General features: G+C 38.5%; 1 protein-coding gene across 1 annotated transcript in view; it reads left to right on the top strand.

Annotated features, from left to right (window-relative positions):
• Positions 1-10809, top strand: part of LOC124614154 (malectin-A) — a 39975-nt gene extending 29166 nt beyond the window's left edge. Inside the window, exons 2-4 of the mRNA XM_047142921.1 lie at positions 2363-2545; positions 2698-2755; positions 6266-10809. Of these exons, the coding sequence (XP_046998877.1) occupies positions 2363-2545; positions 2698-2755; positions 6266-6474 (450 nt within the window). The 3' untranslated portion in view covers positions 6475-10809. The remainder of the gene's footprint in view (positions 1-2362; positions 2546-2697; positions 2756-6265) is intronic.
• Positions 10810-23446: the final 12637 nt, after the last annotated feature.

The raw sequence follows: 23446 nt of genomic DNA, 5'->3' as shown, positions 1-23446 counted from the left end.
CTCTGGCACAGCAATTAATTCTTCATAAGGAACATTTCAGGGCGGATGGTGGGGAAAAGTTTGCCGCCAAGCCTGTACACTTAGTTGTGTTTGGTACTGAAACAGGCACTGCTGTCTGAGGCTGTGCTGCAGGAGGGCATTTTAGCGTTGGGTCATGAGCATTCCATCAGATTTTGCATCTACTGTACCTGAAACTGAGCAAGGTATGTTCAGTTCTTGTGGAGGACTTGCCATGATGAATACACACAAAAATTGTGATGGAAAGTATTCATGGTCACTGAAAAAAAAAATTAATTAGAGACACAGAAAAGAAAAAGCACATGCAAGTACAGGCCATCTGTGGACACAGTTTCATCACCAGTTCTTGGGTTGGCCCAGCAGCGGATGCCAAGGAATAGATTGTTGCTGAGACAGAGAGCAAAATAATGACAAGCACGCGTAATATGTAGGTAATGTTGTTTACTTAACTTTCTTCTGCAAGTCCAAACAGTATTCTACACCAGTCTGTTACACAGGCACATTCATCATAAACAATCACAATAACATCACTTAAAACTTCCGGGCTGTTAGGCCATGATCATTGTATAAAATTTTCTCCTAATGTTGCTTCTCCACCTGCAGGAGACATACAAATTTTGTCTAATTTAACACCTCCCACTTTTCTGTTAAAATTATTATGGAATTTATAAATCTCAATAAACTCTTTATATATATGCTTGTGATAATGTGATTTTTTCGATATGAGGCGCCTCTCAGTGAATTTTATTTCATGATCACCCTTTTGGTACCGCTATGGCCGGTGATCCGTATGTCCTAGGCGGCAATTCCTCTTGTGTTCAATGAGATGGGTGTTAACACTTCTTTTTATGATATCAATAAAAACCAGTCCACAACTACAAGAAATTTTATATACACCCGGTGTAGCCAAAGGATCTTGTATACCTTTTGCTGATCTTGAACATTCTTTTATCATCCTGGTTGGTCTGAAGGTAGTTTCCACACCTTACGTGCTCAACACTTTCCCAGTGTGATCTGTAATCATACTGATGAACAGAGGGAAAACTTTCTCTTTGGGGGCGACCATGGTTCCCCATCGGTCCTGATTCTCTCCCTAGGGCAAAGTGCTTTATCTCTCTCCTTGTTAGAATAACCATTCTTTTCGAATGTCAACCATAGATGTTCAAGCTCATCTTTTAAGTAAGTCAGTTCACAAATTTTCTGCGCCCTATCTACCAAGGTTTTAATCAACCCCTGTTTTGGATTGGGGTGGTGGTTAGAATCTATATGTAGGTAACGGTCAGTATGCGTGGCTTTTCTGTATACTTTATAGCCCAATGTCCTGTCCTTTCATTTGATAACAGACACATCCAAGAAATTGAGCTTGCTGTTATTCTCTGTCTCCATAGTAAATCGTATTTTCAGATTGATCCTGTTGAGACGCACCAGGAATGCATCCAATTCCTCTGCATAGAGAAGCTATTGAGATTTATAAACACCATAATAATTTTAACAGAAAAGAGGAAGGTGTTAAATTACACAAAGTTAGGATGACAACATTGCAACATACAATGCCGATCAATTATTTTCAGTCAGTAGCCGGGATGTTAGTACCAGCAATGAAAGCTTGTATTATGTGATCGTCACCATAACAGACAGACAAACTAGTTATGCTGCAGCAACTCCAAGTGAATTCCACAATTGGACTGGCTGGTGTTGGTGCAACATCGTCTTAAGCAGGATCGGTGATGGTGTTGTTCAAACATGCAGCCAAGGGTATGTCTATGACCTGGCTGTAGATTGGCAGGCTAGTCACTTATGTTACAGCCAAGCTCTGGATGTAGAATGCCTGGCATGGTGTCAGTAATGTATGACACCACATTATTAGTCTTCACCACATCAACCATTTCCCTGCAAGCGTTGTCTTAAACATAGAAGGCTAGGATAATTAGTCGCATTTGATTTCACTCTCCGCCTTTAGTAAAATGTCAACTACATAGTGGCTTCCAAGCATACAAGTTGAAGAAGAAACATGATTTTGATAAACATCCATTTTAGTTTATACGTACTACATACATACTTCTAGTATCATTGAAATATTGTCTATTGACAGAATGTAGAGCCATTATGAATTTACTTTATTTAACTGCTCCACTGCAAACAGGTTATGCTCCAATGCCCAAAGGCTGTCCATTTTAAAAACACGCATTTTCCTGTCCTACCTTTTTTTTACATGTATCTTTCTCACAAGAATTTTTAAGATTACATGATAGCTGTACTTTTGTGATTAAGTCTCTTTGTTAATAATGTAAAAAAAGGAGTATTGCATAATTTTTATTTAATATTAAAATGTTCATTCTTTCAGGTGTTTGATGTTGTTCTAAATGGGGATCTCACAATAGTTCCAGACTTAGATATTTTTGATAGAGTTGGAAGAGGAGTTGCTCATGATGAATACATACCATTCAGTGTTGTAAAAGGGAAACTTTACTATAATGAAGAAGAGTCTGATATACGTGGAGGGAAGATAAGAGTCGAATTTATCAAGGTAAATGTGTAATAATTGTTTCCTTTTTTATACCCAAGATTAAAATTTGAAATTTTATTGTACAAATACCTCTACAAGCATTGCTGTGTATTTATGTCCAACAAAATGTCAGCACTGACTCCACAATACATTTTGGAAATTCATTGTTTCAGGGATATCGAGACAACCCTAAAATAAATGCAATTTGTGTAGTAAAAGGAAAATTAGAGAGTAAGTAATGCATTAAATTGTTCAATTTGATATTTAGAAGTACTGGGTCATGCGTAAAGAAGGCATGCCTTTCAGATGAGTGTAATTTGTTTTATTTTCATTGTAAAACCTTTTTTATTAGGCCGAAGTCTGTTACAAAAACTGTTTTTTTTTTATGGATGAAGATTGATTGCTTAATTTGATAACATTGTATTGCAATAATAACAGTCTATTTGTTGTACATGCATTTGGGGTCCCTGTACATAACAGCAGAAACTTGAGCACATTGTTGCATTTATAAGCAAACCTATCTTAGTATAAACTTTCAAGAATCAGAATTAAGTGAAAAATCTAGAGATATTCTACAGTCTCCTTACCTATCACCCATGGAGGGACCATAAAGAGAGTAAGACTAATTACAGTATGCACAGAGGCTTTCTTCCTGCTCTGTGTGTATATGGTTGGAACGGGAAGGGAGTCTTAACATCTGATGCTCTCTGCCACCATGCACTTAAGGGGAGTTGGAATGCCCTATCTCGCCAATGTTAAATTTGCTAACTTTGTGTACCTTTTTCTTTGGAACTATTATCTTCAGAACTTTGAAATTCTGGCAGAGGTTTTCAGCATATATTGTGAGCCCACTGAACTAGAACCAATGTTTTCTTTTTGTTGGTATAGTATTTATGAATTTTTTACCATTAAGCCATTTTTTATTGGAAAAAGTATAACATAAACTTCCCTAGTTCAGAGAATAAGCCAGTTCTTGTCATGATTCTAGTTCAGTGGCCTCTTTGAACTGTTTTGCAGCATTTCTGAAAATTTGAATGTTGTTGGTTGAGTGGTTTATGAGATAAAGGTACATGTAACACTAAAAATGTCAAATGCCAGAAAATGCGATTAAAGTAATTTATTATGAAAATTCACAAATACCTTTTATTCTATTATCAAAAGTGTCCAGCAGAGTAATCAGGGTCATCTTCTAGTTCTTCTTCTTCACCTAGAAGCTTTCTTCTCCTTGCTGCCCTTGCTTTTTTTGTATTAAATTCAGCTGCATACTGAGCCTTCCTTACTCGCACGCTGTCCAGAAGCTGAAGACCTCTGATGGTGTTGATACCAGGAGCAATGCCGAGCCTTGCCATGACCTTTAGCCTACCCATATGACCATCATTGAATGAAATAACAGCATCACTGACTCCCCATTTCAATGTTTTTATCCCAACAAATACATTCTTAGGTACACGAGTCCAAATGAGGTTGTTGAACGACTCGTTTTGATTCTGGGTACAACCATGAAGACATTTTCGCAGAAGATCAGGATGCCCCAAGTCTCTATATATTGGTTTAATTACTTCCATAACAGCCAATGGAATATAATTTTTATGGTGATAAGGATCCCCAGTAGCTTGAGATTTTCTATAATTGCACCATGACTGAGGACCATCTGGACAAGCAAAATGTTGAGGATTATCATCAGTTGATGATCGATGTAAATATGTGGCCCATACAGCTTGTCTCATTTCCTGCAAATTATTTGCATTATTTCTTATTGCCATACCATAGTATTGTTGTAATTCATTTATAATTTTATCTGACAGGCGACCTCTAATGGTTTTACCATCTGACAAAATTTTGTCCTTCAGATTCTGTTTCAGTTTCCTTAGACGAGTGCCCATTCGTTTCTGAACATGACCGACACATTCTAGTTTAGTTATTGTCTTATTGACATATGGCATGGATTCTGTAACACTTTTGTATGCCTTGGAGTCCCCATCTCCAAGGAATTTTGTGTAAAATACTCCCCGTTCTTTTTCTGATCTGCTAAACATTTTCACAGCAGCGGCAGCCTCCATGCCTCCACTCGTACCTTCATAATTCTTGCTACATATGTGAGCTGCTTCTATCTTACCAGATGCACAATGGTAACAATGTTTAGTGAGCACTTCATAGTCCAAAACTTTACCGCTGTCCACACTAGTAACAGTAGCAACAGCATTTTTGGATGTGTGACCCCTTTTCTGCCAGGTTCCATCAAAAGCAACAGGGATATCTGGGTTTCCTTCATTTATATATTTTGCTTCACTGGCAGCAGCTTTCATTGATAAATCTGCTACAGACTGAACAGCATCTCCTATCACTTCAGTGTAATTGTCAATTTTAGCAGGTGGAGGTGGAAGATTCATTATGGCACAAAATGTTTGAGCAGCAGTATGTCCTTTACCAATTGCTCTCATTGCATACATTAGCCTGATATTACTCTCAAACAAATTGCTACTGCATGTTTTAGAGCTCCAAAAACAGGTCTCATTTTCACAACTGGCACAAACTATAGCAATTTTGCAGGAAAGTCCTATAGATTTTGTTATGTTCATATCAAAAGAACCTCCACAAAGATTACAACACAAACATTTCTTCATAAACTCAGTAAAAACAGGAAAGTCGACTAAAACATATTGTTCATTAGAAGCTTCATCTGTAATTTCACTTGCACAGTTTGATAACTTCTTTTTTGATGCACTGGTGGGCGTGTCTCCTTCACACATCTCAGCTGTACAAACGTCAGAACTTTCACCAGCATCAACAGGTGCTGAAGCAGAATCACTTGAACAAACGTTATTTGTAAATCTATTACCGCGAAACTTTCGCTTTTTAAATAATGATGCACTCCTAGGCATCGTAGAAACTACGCACTCACCACTGAAAGTCAAAACAAGACAGATAACAAACTCCAAATGAGCGACAAACTAAACTCGAGGCTCAAAACAAACACTCACAGATCAAAAACTGAACAATAAACACAGCTAGTCGTAAAAACAATGGTACCTATGGAAGGATCAAAGATTCTACAACTGAAGAGTGAAATCCACAGCCTTCTATATGTAATGTTTTCGGAAATGCGAAGATTTAAATGTGTACAAATCACAAGATGGGTAACTTTGCTGGGCGCACATGTAATTTTGAAAAATTAAATAAAAATACTTCCAATTGGAATTTCTTAACAAATTTTGCACCATTTTAAGCAGAAAATTTCAAATTAAGTTATAAGGTTAAAAACTGAAAATGTGAATTTTTTCCATTTTCCGGCATTCCAACTCCCCTTAACAGTGCTTTGCAGAGTATGTATATAGATACAGATGTAGTTTGTCCATAATACATGGTCAACAGTCTCAGATCATTTGCTGGTATTTACTTTATTTAATATTCACAGCCAGAATCATTTCTCTGTATAATCATTTTGTGGTCGAAGCTCTTTCCTTGGCTATGTTTGCTCCCTAATATATAATAAGGAAATATGGTTCTGCCTTGAGTGGTATGCTTGGTACAAAAATGCTTCAATTTTTTGACGAGTACTTCATGCATTATCTTTTCTTCTTTTTTTAGTTATTATTATTATTATTATTATTTATTATTATTATTATTATTATTATTATAAGAGCGTGAAGTTAATTATCCCAAAGTACACTGAATACAGCCTGTCAGTACATTTTTTTGTAAATGTGCTTTTTTTTCTCACTACATGTGATACTCTTACAGATGTTCCAAAACTGGCACCACTCCCAAATGAGCCCGACTCAGATGACTACCAGGAAGAAACAGAGGAACGACGAGCATCAAAGAATCGTAGGCCTAGTGGTCCACGCACTCCAGACCCTTACTCAGTAGATGAGACTTCTGTTATGCTCCCTGTTTTTGTGGCCATTGGTGCATTCATCCCTCTCCTTTTCTGTCTGTGTAAGCTGTGATGGCCTGGGCGGGCAGCGAACCGTCGGCAGCGAGAGTGGCGGGATAGTGACGCGTGGTTGCGCCCGCCACCCTCTGCTATCGACCGCTGCCCGCTTTGCCAGAGGTCACCGTTGGATTCTTAATGCTATGGTGCACGTCCAGATGCTACAGAGAGCTCAGCACTTTGTATTACTTTATGAAAAGTATGTAGTGCACCTGCAAATGTTCAGTATTGTGAGAGACTGCATTGTGTAGAAACTATCACTAAAGCATCAAAAACTACAGCAGTATTATAGATATGCACTGCATGGATTTGTGTGTGTCTGTACAAGTTTTCACCGGGAGACTAATTCTGTGCTGCCTAGCATTCAGATCAGTGGAGAATTAGCAGGCTGGTTCAAATTGTCACTGCAGTTTGATAACCTAAAATTTCCTCATTGCCATATATCAATAGAAAGAAGGGATCCACATATTCCAACCATTGATTTGGCAATTCTGAATGTGTATTGATATAATGTGGGTTTAACTGATAAATTTACGTATTATTGTATCAATTTGGGCACAACAGAAGACTTATCAATTGCATCATTATTACAAGAATTACCACATGATGCATCCAGGCTACGCCTCATGAATATTGTGAGTTTTGTATGTGGAACAATCACAAAAAGACAGATTCTAACCATGTGCTTATCTCTGTCAAGTACTGAAACTCAGTATACTCTGTTAATTTTTATTTACATGTTTACATTCAGAATTTATGTGCAGTCTCTCTCTCTCTCTCTCTCTCTCTCTCTCACTCTCTCTTTCACACACACACTCTCACTCACCCTTTCTTTCTCTTTTTGTGTGTGTATAAGATGGGATTGTGTGTTCGTTTTGAGGGTTGGTGGGAAGTACAGTGATTTATGCTTTGTTCTGGACTTTTATTGTATTTGTAAAATAATTCTGAAACATAATTTCAGTTTTATAAAGTCTAAAGTGTCTATTGACATCAGAGTAAGTCAGGGTGGACTTTTGAAGGAAAAAAAAATGAAGAAGAACACACATTTGTAATTTGACTATGTTCCATCTGCTATCTTTTGCTCCATGACACAGAGAGAAATTTCTGTTCCATTTACCTTTTCTTCTAGGAAATTGTCCCATTTATGTCAATGCCAGGTAATCTTTTAACTTTAGCAGATGAGCAATCTTTATAAATCTTTTAAAGTGATTATTTCAGTTCCAATGAAATATTAGAACGATATGTATGTTCCTCATTGAACTCTGTTTATGTGTCTGGATGACTCTATTATGAATGTAACGGGTAATCCAGTTAAACTTTTAGATTTTGTATTATGAATTACAAATGTAATTCATGGTTAGTGGTGCTAGAAATTTCAGGATTGATTGACAGTTTGTTGGTCTTTTTTCCATAATAAATGTTGATAGGGTGGAGCCATTTCCAGCTAAATGGCTATAGTTTAGTTTAGATATGATAATAGAACACAGCATTTCATGAACAGTTCATGTCTCAATGGCAACAGAATACAAACTCTTCATATTGTTAACTGTAAACTGTACTTTTGTGCCACTGAAAACTATTACTTTGTTAATTATATACATTTTAGGCAGACATCTCTCCAAGAATGACAAATCTTATGTGCTTAGAACAAGACAGTAACACACCACTATATTTTTGCTATCTCAGTGCACTTTATCCTCAAAGAGTGTTGCTTTATCCAAAAGGGATTAAATTAAATAAAAGGTATGGGTGATGGAACACTTGATGATTAAATTTCAGACTTAATTTGTAATCCTCCTTTATGGGCCGATGATAAATACATAGATTCCCAAACCTGCTTTATATCATTCACCGTTAGCATAATATTCTTTAATGCTTGTTTTTCATACAGACAGCGTACTAAAAATAAGTATCCAGTGTCTGTCTGAGAATTCTTCTCCTCCATTGTCTCCATTTCTTTAACTCATACTGCACACTAGTATTGCTGTCTTCTTCTTATGGCCTTATTTATTTATGCTCTTTCATGATGAGCTCTGTCTATTGATAGGGCTTCTGGTGTGTTGTTCATCTCTCGTTTTGTCTATGTGTTTTAATGTTATGTTGCAATTACTTCACCATTTCCCTACACAAATCATTTTATATCATTTCAGTTTTAAATTTGCTTGCCATGCTGTCTCTCTGCCATTAATGTTCCATCACCAGCAAATAAGTTACACTTCATTTTCCCATGCAGTTTAGTGGAACACAGCTATTTCTGGCTGTATTTCATGATACACAATAAATTCCCTTTAATTTGTGTGTTGGACATTTGCGATTGCTTCTTTGATACTTACTTTTCTACATACTTAAACTGCTTTGCCCGTGTTGACTAACCTTCTCCCTTTTTTTCCCAGCCCTAATTCAATTGTTATTGTTATCTTACCTAACACACCACATTTAATTTTAAGAATGTTTGCAGTAATAGAGTTGATTTGAAACATTTCACAAATAGTGTGAAACATGCACTAGAAATCTATAAGGGGCATTAGTTAACTGATAAAGTTACTAGGTACATTACCTACCTTTGAGTACAAACTTTCACAAGTTCAGAAGTGAACTACACTGTGTGATAGTTCATCACTATGTCAGTGCAGAAACACAAAACATCTTTGAAAACATTCAGATATTTGCTATCGTATTAGCAGGCTGTATCATCTGTTGCAGTGTGTGCGTGTGAAAAGACAGGCACCCAGAATTGTTACTCAGTTTGGGTTATTCTGAAAGTAAATGTACAGGGGCTCTCACGGGACTATGTCCTGGTTCACTCTGGTACTATTGGACAATCATCATGCTTATTCACATGTTTATTTAACATATACCAAAGCATACATGTGCATTATTTTTCTGCTTTCTCATATACAAAAAGAATGTTAACTGTCTTTAACTCTCACACCTTGTGACCTTAAAGCTGAGGAATCTAGTAAAATAACAATGTGTGGGCCAAGTGAATCCTACTAGTCATAATTAATTGAGATGATGACTTCTGACACTATTATTTTGAAATAAATATGCCAAATAATAATTGACTGTTATTGGTGTAGCCAACTGGGTACAGAATCGCTTTCATTTTGCATCAGTTGAAAGGATAGAAAGTTATATACTTATGCAGAACAATGTACGAGTTTAATTTTACCTCACCCTTTGATGCCATCTGAACATGCTAATTCAGTTTTTACAGTTTAATCAGCCATGTCAGTATTTGAAAGAATCATGTACTTTCTGTTTAATGTGTAGAAGTTGTTAAAATTTGTTTGATAAATTTCTCGAATTACTAGCTGAAAATTTCAAAAGTATCACATGGGCCCATCATGTTATCGTGGTGTGTAATGAGCAAGCAAGGCCTGTACAGTATGGTCTTTATGATCACTATGACTCCTTGTAATTTATCATTTTATTGAACTGCGTTTGTGGATGATACGAACAGTGAACCAATAGGTATGGTGACTTTTAGTGTCATTTAACACATTTTACATTATTATTTGCACTATTTCAGAATTATTGTAAGGTTGATATACTCCACTAATGTAGTTGAAAAGGGAGGAACACAATATTCATAAGCATAAGTTAGCTTGCCGAATAATTTCAAATTTGTTTAAAACTGAAAATTATTTAATATACTGGCCATGAACTTTTACTTCTGTGTCTTGTAGACTAATAATGCAGGTTGCCGCACTGAAATAAAATGATATTCCCTATGTTTGTTAAAAATGTGGTGGTTGGTGATGTGATAAAGAACATTTTATGAACAGCTATAATGTATTGCTGCATCAGCTGTTGTGTGTTGTACATATGATTGTAACAAATATTTTTCATTGATGAATGGGAAATGTTAAAACATAATGTTGTCTCATTTTTATTATTGAAGACAGTGTCACTGAAGTTTTTGGGTGGTGTCTGTTCAGAATGTGCAAAATTTGTGTGAAGATGCATGAATCAGTTTGGAGATAAACAGTTACTATCTCAGTGACTTTTTTGTGGGAATGTTTCGCCCCTCTATTTGAAATAATGAATTACATAAGTTTTCCTCTTGACCCTGCTTATGTGTGGAACATATTTTCAAAGGCCTGACATGATTTTTGATGACCGGTGCAATGAAGACGCTTAAATTCAATGAGCTGTTTTGTTGTTAATTTTTTTATATTACGCTTTTTTTAATTTGGCAGTTCTGCCAATGAAACATATTTTTCATGTTATATAGTAATTTTTATGTGTGTTGTGCATTTTATGAAGTTATTGTTTGCTATAAATATCAGTATTTTGAGGATTAATTGTTGTGGGGTTTTGTCAGATGAAATAAACGAATTGTTGCATATTTGAAAGTACCATTTTCCTTGCAGACTTTGTTTTCCATGTGCTTCATTACTTTATACTACTTAAAAAGTTGATAATCATTCCATGAAACATTGCTCACAAAGTAGCTGGAATAAAATTTTATCAATTTTAAAATGTATGTACCATTTTAAACAAAGCTGTATTTATATATAAGCATTGAAAAAGTCAGATATGACTTGTTAAACTACTTACAGAGCAGTTCAGTAGATTCACTTTGTACCAAGATTGTGCTACCAAGGGATATGTGCAGACTTCCATATGTTATCACATACCTGTATGTGCTGTACATTGCCTCAATCTACGTGAATACTCGAGTAATATGCATGTGTGTAACTGCAATGTTAGTACAAATATTTATCTGTTGTTTTGTTTATAAAAATTGTTTGCTACTTTAATAAAATCAATAAAATGGGATAAGTTCTGTTTTGAAATTGACAATAGTTCAGTTTTTGGAAACTGGTTACAACAGGGATTATGTTTGTATGTCACATGATTCGTGATGTTCATGTTGATATGTTGTTAGTTTAGTATAATAGGATGTGAATAACCAAAAAAGAGAAAAGGGCAGAGTGTCTTGAAAACCATAATACATGGCTGTCAACAAACAAAATAGAATTATGATTGATCTTTGAATTCAGTTGTGATTTACACGTCGTTCCTGTAGATTAAAAGATGCGTTACACTTTGTATACAGATAAATGGGCACTCTGCAATTACATTATTAGATTGTGATGATACAATTTGCATGCAGCAGGCTCTTTCAAGGGAATATGATTAAGCATATATTAGTGCAGTCACCTCTCTCTTGAAGGGTTGTGATATATAGCTGCAACGTGTATGCTTCAAGTCCGTGTGACTGAAATATTTTATTTCTCTAAGAATGATGTATGTGCCATCGTCTTGTACCCACCTGCCTGTGTATGTTCTGCAAAGGCAAAGCATTACTGTCTATGTATGTGTGAACTGTCTTCCATCTTGAACTTTTCCAGACTTTAGGTAAGTAGATTCCTGACTATAACTTTCATTTGTTTGTCATACTGAGATTCTTGGAAGGAGAGTGAATAAGTACATCCCTTTGTTTTGTCATTTAGATTTCTACTATCGTGTACAACATCTACTTTTCACCAGATAGGGACATAATTAGCCTAGTGAAGCAATTGTTCTGACCCTATTTTATTGGGAACTTCAATGCCACAACACACTGTAAGGTTGTACATATCATATCCCATTCAAACAGCAACTGATTACCAAGTTAGATCTCTCTTTACTTAATACTGACAACTAACACACACATGTAGCATGCAGTCACATCCTTGCTCTACTATTAGCCAACCAACATGACACTTATCTCTGGTTGTATCCTGCGAACAGTTTCAGATCTGCAGCAAAACAGAGGTGGATTCGTACAACAGCAACTACATGATCACACAATGGAAACTTCAGGTTGGAATATTAAAAAAATAAGGAAAAGATAGATTACTACCCACCTTAAAGATGACACATTGAGTTGCAGATAGGCACGCTGAAAATACGCCGACATGTGAGCTTTCGGCCAACGCCTTCACCCAAGCAAGCAAACCTCACGCACACATGATCACTATATCTGGCAGCTTGTATTGAAATGCAACTGTCACGCAGAACAGAAGGTGCAATCTGGAGTGAGCGGGGAAGGGAAGGGATAGCAGAGTATGGGTGGGGAGAGAGAAGAGTACTGCTTGATGGAGTATCCAGGGACTGGACTGTCAACAGGTGTAATGTCGGTAAGCTATGGGACAGGAAGGTTAGGGAGAGGACTGGAGGACGAGCAATGAAAAAAGAGAGGAACAAAAAAGGGGAAAGACAAGTGGCTACATTGGCAGAGGGTGGAAGACGTAAATAAGAAGGAGGTGATAGGACAGAGAGGGTGGAAACTGTCGGGTGGAAGGTGTGGGGACCGTGGGTTACGGTAGGTTGAGGCCAATATAATTTCAGAAGTTAACATGTAAGGTTAACTCCAAGTATTTCAATGACTGCTGCACTACTCGATTTCAATGGCTGCTTCACTACTCAACCCATCTGAATCCGCCCTTCCACCTCCGGCTTTTCTGAGCTGCGCAAATAAGAGTTATCCTTACAACACTTTCCTGACGTCAACTACAGTATCCTACTATCCCCACACCCTCCACCCAACAGTTTCCACCTCCTCTGTCTTATCACCTCCTCTCAATTTTCATGTTCCACCCTCTTTGTGTGCCACGCTCTGCCCAGGTACACACCCATCTTTTCCCCTTCCCCACTTCTCCTCTTTCTAGCTCCACATCCCCCCCCCCCCCAATCTGCTCACAACCCACAGCGCTCTTTCTTTGCCGCCACCTGTATCTTGCTAATCCTCCCCCTTACCCACCCTCTTCAGATTCCTGCTTGCTACTGTACGTGACAGTTGCATTGCAGTCCCAGCTGCCAGAGATAGCAATCGTGTGCATGAGGTGTGCTTGCTTGTGTGAATGAATGTGTGTGTTTCCTTTTCTGACAGAGGCTTTGGCTGAAAGCTAGTTTGTAAGTGTCTTTCTGAAACAACACGATGTAAGACCAAAGCTAGAATTTTTGAGATGGTACAAACTCGATTGGAAACTTAGAAGATTGTGACGGTGCTGCAAGAGAAGAACTAGGTTTGATATAACAAGTGTCATTTATAACACGATTACTACATTTAGATCCATGTAGTTGAGTCACAACTACATTAAGGATGTAAACAAAGACTGAATACAATCATCTAAATAATACTTTCAGTCTACCGATGACACTCTTTAAGTTCAGCTTGGAACTAACTGTTACCAGTTGTCAGTAAAGTTCTAATACACAGTCAAAACATAGGTGGGGAGCACAGATAATGGTCTTACTTCTGCAGGTACACTCTCTCCATACTAGATTCCAGACTTCTTGACAAGATGTGTGGGGGCTATCCTGCACTCAGTGACATCAGACTCCCGCTTCATCAGGCTGTGAAATGTTGAAAATACCCATTGCCTTAACATCTCGTGCCCTATAGAGCATTTTCTGAAAAGTTTCTGCTCATTGTCACATAGTTCTCTGCTTCTACAGATCCATGTGGCTTGGTAGGGGGTATTATTTCCAAATACAAAGCTTCATTGCTATAGCTGGTGCTTGCCCGGGCCTACCTTAGTTGAGGCTTGCTGTTATAAATGTTAGAGGTGCAATTATACCCCACATACACATTTGGATACTTTTGAGTGAATGTAAATTTTGTCCCTTATCCTACCCTAAATAGAACAAGACACTTCTAATCACTAACATGATTGCAGTAAACTGAAAGAGATAAATTAAAACAAACGAACATTACTTTCAATAAGCAATTTCAATTGAACCACTTTCTTTATACATACATATATTATCATGAATACAGTGCCTGTGTTTTATTAATGTATTTATGTAGTTACCTTATATTTTTGTTGGCTTTGGTAAAGAACACTTTTTTTTTTATTTTGCCCTCTTTCTGTTTGAATAGGTGTATCACTTCTCAATGACTGACAGCTTTCATATCATACTAACTCATGCTCATGAATTCAATTCACAATTGTAGTTGTACATATTTTTCAACATCAGTCCTCCCTTATTATTCTAGATATGGACATGTAACAGTTTCTGCAGCAGTATCGACACACAATGCCTTGTTAGAATTAACACTTATCAGTTTTCTGAAGTACTGTACTATTGATACATGCATCCAAGGTGTGTGTGTGATGGAAATTTTTCCTTTGTGAATCTGATTTTTTCTCCAAATCTTCTAATTTATATCCAGTTATCTAAATATCATCAAGATGCCTAATAACGTAAGCTATGGGCATATCTAACTTCAGTTCTGTTAAATTCACTTTTTCAATAGTAATTGTACAACTGGAGTACTCAGTCTTGAGAGCAAGTACAATGTAGTCACTTAGACTTCTTTTGATTGAATCAATATTTTGGCACAGTAACTGTATCATCTCCTGTAAAATTTCAGTTCAGCCATGCTCTTTATCTGTGGGATTTTCGTTATTACATAAAATAGTCGGACCTTTTTCCTGACAGGCAACAACCGACCATTCATAACCCCTAAGTGTGGTCCACATATATTGCCAAGCTTAACTACTTTCCTGTTATAACGTGTAGGTGTCTCTGCACTGGCTGCAACATCTTAACCTCACAAACTTTATGATCAAGGGTACAAAAGTCTGTTTACAATTCTTGCAGTTTCTTTCTAATGTTAAATAGATACTCATTGCTCAATTTTGCCCGTCTTTTCACCTTGTCAGCTACTATTATATCCTCCTCTGGAACTATATATGAGACAAAAACATCTAAATCAGTATTTGTAACAGCTGATACCTGCTGTTCTCTGTTAGTGCTGCTGGGAACATCTTACCTTTAATGTCTTCCCAGGTAGATGTATAAAGTAAGGCTGTAGAATTCCTTTCTGTTCATTTACAAGAGCATTAATTACCTTATCATATTCGCTTTGTAACTCATTAAATATGATCATGAACTGAATTAATTGCTTGTTTATGATGATTATTATGGATACAAGTTGTAACTTTTTTCAGTGCTATTAATGTATCTCTTAAGACTTTTCTGTAACTTCTACTTGCCACTTGTAATAATTTCTGCATTTGAGTGTATTGTGGACAAGGTTTGGTTGAAACCAGTTAAAGTGCCTTTAACTACAGTAACTTGCACCTTCCTAAGCCATAACAATTGTCTTTGCTCTCTTCCACCATGTCTATTTTGATGTCTATTTTTGTTTTAAAGTATGAGGCTTTTTCCTCATCCAAACTACCAAACAGCATCTTACTGAGTCACCCACGAAGTTTTAGACTTCATGTTTGCTTCATTTTTCCTGGTTTGTTATTTGTCTGGTTACTTTGAGCATTGTCTATCTTCGTTTTGTGCCATTCTATTACTTGACATTCTAATAAATTCACGCTTAATTTCCATAGCCTTCTTTTACAGACATCTTCTACTATTTGTGATCATTGTTCTATTTTTTCATATTTACCTTTCAGTTCTTTTAAATTTATGTAGCTGACAATTTTCGGCATGATACTGTATGTTGTACAGTGAAGAACCAAAGAAACGTACTCCTGCCTAATGTTGTGCAGGAACCCCATGAGCCAACACGATGTGGCATGGACTTGACTAATGTCTGAAGTAGTGCTGGAGGGAATTGACACCATGAATCCTGCAGGGCTGTCCATAAATCCTTAAGGGGTGGAGAGCTCTTCTGAATAGCATGTTGCAAGGCATCCCAGATATGCTCAATAGAGTTCATGTCTGGGAAGTTTGGTGTCCAGCAGAAGTGTTCCTTGAGCCACTCTGTAGCAATTCTGGACGTGTGGGGTATCACATTGTCCTGCTGGAATAGTCCAAGTCTGTTGGAATGCACAATGGGCATGAATGGATGCAGGTGATCAGACAAGATGCTTACGTACTTGTCACCTGTGAGAGTCGTATCTAGACATATCAGGGGTCCCATATCACTCCAACTGTACGTGCCCTTCACCATTACAGATCCTCGTCCAGTGTGAACAGTCTCCTGCTGACATGCAGGGTCCATGGGTTCATCAGGTTGTTTCCATACCCGTACACGTCCATCCGCTTGATACAATTTGAAACGAGGCTCATCTGACCAGGCAACATGTTTCTAGTCATCAACAGTCCATTGTCAGTGTTTATGGGCCCAGGCAAGGTGTAAAGCTTTGTGTCGTGCTCCGAAAGCACATATTGATGATGTTTCATTGAATGGTTCGCACGCTGACACTTGTTGATAGCCCAGCATTGAAATCTGCGGCAACTTGTGGAAGGATTGCATTTCTGTCACATTGAACAATTCTCTGCAGTTTTTATTGGTCCCATTCTTGCAGGATCTTTTTCCGGCTGGAGCAATGTCGGAGATTTGATGTTTTCCTGGATTCCTGATAGTCACAGTACACTCTTGAAATGGTCGTATAGCAAAATCCCCACTTCATTGCCAGCTCAGAGATGCTGTGTCCCATCGTTTATGCACTGACTGTAACACCACATTCAAACTCACTTAAATCTTGATAACGTGCCATTGTAGCAGCAGTAACCGATCTAACAACTGCACCAGACACTTGCTGTCTTATATAGGCACTGCTGGCCACAATGCTATATTCTGCCTGTTTACACCTCTCTGTATCTGAATACATACACCTATACCAGTTTCTTTGGCGCTTCAGTGTAGTGTTTCCCAGGTTATTGCAGTATAGTCCTGGTGTGTATGTAAACTTTTGCACTGAAAAATTATGCATGTACTGATAACCATGTGCTGTTGCATGGCCATACTGCCAGTCTGAACCTCTGCATCATCTGTAATTCAGAACAGTTATGTTACTTGGTTGTCAGGAATTTGTTCTTCTTTATACTGTTATTATGTAAGCTCTTGTGGTTCTGACTACTTGAAGCAGGTCTCTGGAGTGATTCCCTAGTTTCGCCAAGTGACCTCATTGTTCACTTTCATCATATAGCAAGACTTTGTCTCATATCTTGAATACCTTCAGATTTTGAGTTTGGTCGTAGTGTTTCTTTTTTTTAGTGATCATTGAACTCTTTCAATACTGAGGTATTTATTGCATTATAGTGTGTACTCATCTTAATTGTAAATTAATTCAGTGGGATATTTTTGCAATATCCTGGGTATTTTTCACTTTCTGCCATACAATAGCTTAGGTGTCACATCCTGTTGCACTATGTGGGAAAAAGAAAAGTTCGTTCTAACACACCATTACTGTGATGATGACAGCAGATTGTTTTAATCTTGTTAACTTAAAGTATCTAGCATACCTGTTTATACATGTTGGTGCCAAAAATGCTCCCCATGTCGCTGAGGAGAATTCACGGTTTTCAAAATTATTTTTTCTGCTAGTACTCTTACTACTGTATCGGTATCTTGCCTCTTATTTCCTTGGCCACTATGCCCGTTGCATTTCAAACTGCAGCTTTTGCAACAATTAAAACTGGAAGAATATGACCAGCACCTTCACTTTTGCATGACAATGCAGGAAGTACTTGAGGATGAACATGTCACCTCCAAGCTGATATTCAGCAATGAATAAGAGCAGGGCATAGAAAATCCTCATGAAATTGTGAAGCATTAACGAGGTTTGCCGAAGGTTAATGTTTCATATGCAATGTCATAGATGAATCCTTATGGACCACTTCCTCTGTGAGGAGACTGTGAAGGGTACGTCGCACCTTTGTATGTTGCAGCTGTGATTGTTTCTACAACTTAGTGCTGATTCCAACAAGACGGGTCACCTCTTAATTGGAGCATCCATGTTCATCAGAGCATCCATGTTTATCACTACCTAAACAATGAACTTCCACATCATTGGATACAGCGTAGTGAAAATGGTGTGCCTCTGTTACCTTGCCCCCCCCCCCCCCCCCCCTAGTCATATGACCTAACACTTAGTGACTTTTTCCTTAAAGGTAACATTAAGGACTGTGTTTATGTATCCCCACTGCCAAGAACATTGAAATAGATCAGAGAACATATGCTGATGTGACAACCATTAATGGGATATTGCTACATAAGGTGTGGAACGAATTTTGCTGCCACTTGGACCTGTGTAGTGCATCCAGAGAACATTTGTAGAGTGAAAATGCAAACTTGGTGAGTTTAACATATATTCTTGCAGCGGTCATATTTGTACTTTTAAAAACTTGAAAAATAGAGAGATCTGAAAATGACTGAATCATTTTTAATGCTTGTAATGCATATTGAAATGTTAATATGTATTTATGCCTATTTTCTGTCTGAACTAATGGACCTATAATGTCAATAGCACATGTCTGGAAAATACTTTCTGGGGTTCTTTTTATTTTAGCGGCATCTTACACCCCTCCCCCACTTGATTTTGTTTCGTTGGAAACTTTCACATGTTCTTATATATTCCTTTATATCTTTTCTCATACCATCCTTCTTCTTATATCTCTTCTCATATGATCCAAGGTGAGGTTCTTTCAAACCTTGTCAAGGGTTCATCCAATCCCTTTATGACATACAGCAGGTGCATCATGTAATTGTCTTTTTACTTCTTCAGGACTCAGTCTTTGCTGTCCTCTTTCTGGTGTGTTTGCATCACATTTGGCTGCCAGTGCTCTCTTAGCTTCCTTGTCCTCAGCTCTCTTGATACACAGCCCGTTTGCCTCCAGTGATGCAGTTACCTCTTCAGTTTCACAAATCCTCAATAGTGGCTCAGCAAAGTGATTGCTCTTCCTGCTTTTGAATAGAATTTTGTAGTCATTTTCTTCTAGTTTCAATCTAAACTCCAATTATCTCGAGGAAGGATTTGGAATATTTCCTATCCACATTACTGGGTTATGATGAGTACATATTGTAAATCTGCCACCAAATGCATGTGATCTGTGATGTCGTACTGCCCAAACAACGGCAAATAATACTCTTTTCGTAGTACTATAATTCCTCTCAATTTTATTAAGTGTCCTGGGCAAAAATATTATGGAAAGATCCATTCCCAGCTCTCTTGGCCTTAGCACAGTGTCAGCGGTGTCCTGGCTTGCATCGGTGGTGATTGTGAATATTTTTTTGAAATCTGGATACTGTAAGGTTGGAGGACTCAGCAGCTCTTCCTCTAACTTCTGAAATATGTTTTCATGCTTCCAAATCAAATACATGAGACATCTTTCTTTAATAGTTCACGAATGTATCAAATTATCATACTGAATCCATTGACGAACTTTCTGTAGTATCTTACAAGACTTAATTATGCTTTAAGTCACTTATGTAGCTGGACAGTCTTTGACAGCTATTACCTAATTGGGATCTGGTTCTAGCCCTTCTGCTGACAATACATGCTGTGGGTAAGTGACTTCTTTTCAGAGGAATCTGCGTTTATCATCCCCTAGTTCAAGAATTATGTTGCATTAATCATTCAAAAACTTCCATTAATCAGATACTATGTTGTTCTAATGATGATCCAAAAATTATTATACCATCCAGATATCTAAGTAGTTTCTCTCCTTGTAGCTCCATAACACAGAATTCGTTAATTGCTGGAATGTTGGTGGCCCTCAGCCCAATTGCTATTTTAGTATTCATAATGACCTTATGTCTACTGAACACAGTTTTCACTTTCTTTTTCATCAACCCACCCTTGATAATATCCCTCGGCTAAACCCAACGTTGAAAAATCTTTTGCTTTTCCAGTCCATGGAGAAGCTCGTCTATTCTTGGTAACGGAAATACTGAGTTACGTGCTACAGAAGAATGCTGAAGATTATATGGGTAGATCACATAACTAATGAGGAGGTATTGAATAGAATTGGGGAGAAGAGGAGCTTGTGGCACAAGTTGACTAGAAGAAGGGATCGGTTGGTAGGACATGTTCTGAGACATCAAGGGATCACCAGTTTAGTATTGGAGGGCAGCGTGGAGGGTAAAAATTGTAGAGGGACCAAGAGATGAATTCACTAAGCAGATTCAGAAGGGTGTAGGCTGCAGTAGGTACTGGGAGATGAAGAAGCTTGCACAGGATAGAGTAGCATGGAGAGCTGCATCAAACCAGTTTCAGGACTGAAGACCACAACAACAACAACATGCAATGTGGTTGAGTTTGCAGTAGTCTGCTACCAGTCTCCATTTCATCCTTCCACCATTTTTGGGACAATGATTAGTGGGAAATCTGAGGCACCCTAGCTTGGTGTGATGTATCATCCTCTAATTTTTTTCTGTATCTTCTTGTAGTACTTCTTTTGACAACATAATGAAAATGGATTGCTACTCACCATATGGTGGAGGTGTTGAATCACAGGTAGGCCCAACAAAACAAGTAAGCTTTCAGCCAAAAGGTCTTCTTCTACATTAGACAACATACACACACCTATTCAAACAAATACAACTCGCGCACATGTGACCACTGTCTCTGGCTGCCGAGGCCAGACTGTGAGCAACGGCACATGATGGGGGAAGCACTCTAGGTGGTGGGGCTAACGAGGCTGGGCAGGAAAGGGGAGGGATAGCTGAGTAGTGGCAGGGGATGGTAAAGTGCTGCTTATGGGAGCATACAGAACTGAGGTGGGGAGAGGGTAGGACAGTTAGGTGCAGTCAGGAGATCAGATGGAGGATGGGGGGAACTGGAAAAGGAGAGAAGTAAAAAGATTGTGGGTGTGTTTGCAGAATAGAAGGCTGGGTAGTGCTGGAGTAAGAACATGAAGAGGGTAGGTGGGTGAAGGACAGTGACTAACAAAGACTGAGGCTAGGGGATTGTGGGAATGTAGGATATATTGCAGGGAGAATTCTCACCTGTGCAGTTTGGAAAAGCTGATGTTAATAGGAAGGATCCGGATAGCACAGGTTGTGAAGCAATCAATAAGTGAAGAATGTTGTGTTGGGCAGCATGCACAGCAACTGGGGTAGTCCAGCTGTTTCTTGGCCACAGTTTATCCGTGGCCATTCATGCAGACAGGCAGGTTGTTGGTTGTCATAGCCACATAGAATCCAGCACAGTGGTTGCAGCTCAGCATGTAGATCACATGACTGGTTTCACAGGTAGCCATGTGTTTGATGGGACAGGTAATGCTTGTGACCAGAATGGAATGGCGGGGGGGGGGGGGGGGGGGGGGGGGGAGGATGTAGGGGACGGACATGTCTTGCATCTAGGTCTATTATGGGACATGAGGCAAGAGTAGGTTAGGTGGGTGGGGTAAGAAGGATAGTGGGTAGGACATTTCTCATTTCAGGGCATGGTGAGAGATAGTCAAAACCCTAATGGATATTGTGATTCAGTTGTTTCCCATATCTCAAGTGGTACTGAGTCACAGTAGGCATGCTCCTCTGTGGCCGGATGGTAGGACTTCGAGAGGTGGTGTATGATGAGGATTGCCAACACATTATAGAGAAAATAAGGGATTGAGGAGGAAGCATACAAAATAAACATTTCAAATAGTGTTTTCTACAAAGAGCTGTAGGAATGTATTTAAAATGTACACACATGCTTTATTTTACATTATTGCCTGTATTTATTTACAGATTGTGCTTCTTTTTGCAAAGATTCATTCGATTTTACATATGAAAAGAATTCTCTACAATTAAAATTAAAATACACTCAACGGTAAATTTGTTGCACATCTCTGTCTATTTATGGTTCATTGAGGAAAAAATTCTATCTTCCTAAGCATTTGAACCAGCAATGCTTATTTCAGCAAATTGGAAACCTGAATTTTTCTCTCTCAAGCTACTGGAAACATTAACACACCCTCTGTTTGCACTGCCTTCCAAAGATATGCCTTGCTTCAAAATATCCTTTGTAATGCAAAATTCATCATACAGACAATCTTCATGTGTGTTAACGATTATTTAAAACCACCGCATCTATATTACTGCACATTTATTGTGTTACAATCAGTTTTGTTTTTTGAACATCTAAAGAATGCCAAGTTATGCTGAAGTCTGTAGTCTGGTTCTCATACATAATGTTAAAGACCATATCCAAGTGCTCTGAGCATAAATATTCTACAGACTTACAAAAAACTTCATCTACATCATTTACTTGAATTGAGTTAATTATTTTCGGAAGATGCTTCAATTTTAGCTTGGAACTTAGACAAGAATAGACACCACACATTGATGTAATTGATTAGCCTTGACAGGCTACAAATCAACCACCTTCAGTGTGAATGCCCCATAACGTTCGACCTCCTGTGGGAATCTCAAAGTAGCAAGCAAGGGGGACACGGATGAGGTCTGCGGATAGGTGGTGATAGTTGGAAATGTGGGTCCAGACCACGTATCAGTGTCCCTTCAAGCTGCCCTGGATAACACCGGGGTCAACAAGTCATGCTCACAAGCTGATGCTGCCCCGGCACCAGTGCCAATAGTGACGACTGCAATCCCATTCAGGCTGATGATATGGATATTACATAGCTCATTGTCCTCGTGATGGCCCTCATCCCAGACTGTCACAACTCCCATCACAACACAGAGGGATGGACACACAAACAACATTCACCTAAACAGCGCAAGAGGAGGCATCAATCTGTCTCGGAACAAGACAACTCACTTTCCATGGACACTTCAGAGGCTGTTGAGCCCGACAAGACCTCAGAGAACCTGCGCAATGACAATACTGATGACAACATGACACCAGATGTGCTGATGCTTAATCTGCCGGTTCACTCATTGCACCTGTACCAATGGACTGTGCCATTACAATTGCCACCAAGATGTCCTCCACTGCTGTGGACAAGTTGGAACATATGAACACTACAATGTCAGTGTTCTGGCATAAAGTCAAGTGCCAGCATGCCAGTCGAAAACGATAGAGCTGAGAGGGCTGTGAAGAAAACATCAGCCAATTGCACGCTGACCAACCTGTTTCCAGGTCGACAACGTGATGGCAGGTCCTCTACGTGAAGAAAACATAAGTGCCGCGTCAGCTGGTTGCAGACAGTTCTGCGAGCTCTACAAGAAGCGTCAAGACCAGCGACCTGGATAGAAGCATTCCCTGTACTGCTTCTCTTGTATTACGAATTGTATATACTGAAGAGATTTCTTGTTTGTCTGTTGCTCTTTGCCCGCGACTCATCTGTATTTCTCAAAG

The sequence above is a fragment of the Schistocerca americana genome, chromosome 1, assembly GCF_021461395.2.
Source record: "Schistocerca americana isolate TAMUIC-IGC-003095 chromosome 1, iqSchAmer2.1, whole genome shotgun sequence".
NCBI lineage: Eukaryota > Metazoa > Arthropoda > Insecta > Orthoptera > Acrididae > Schistocerca > Schistocerca americana.
The sequence above is the reverse complement of the archived record's forward strand: the minus strand, read 5'-3'. Positions and strand labels throughout refer to the sequence as shown.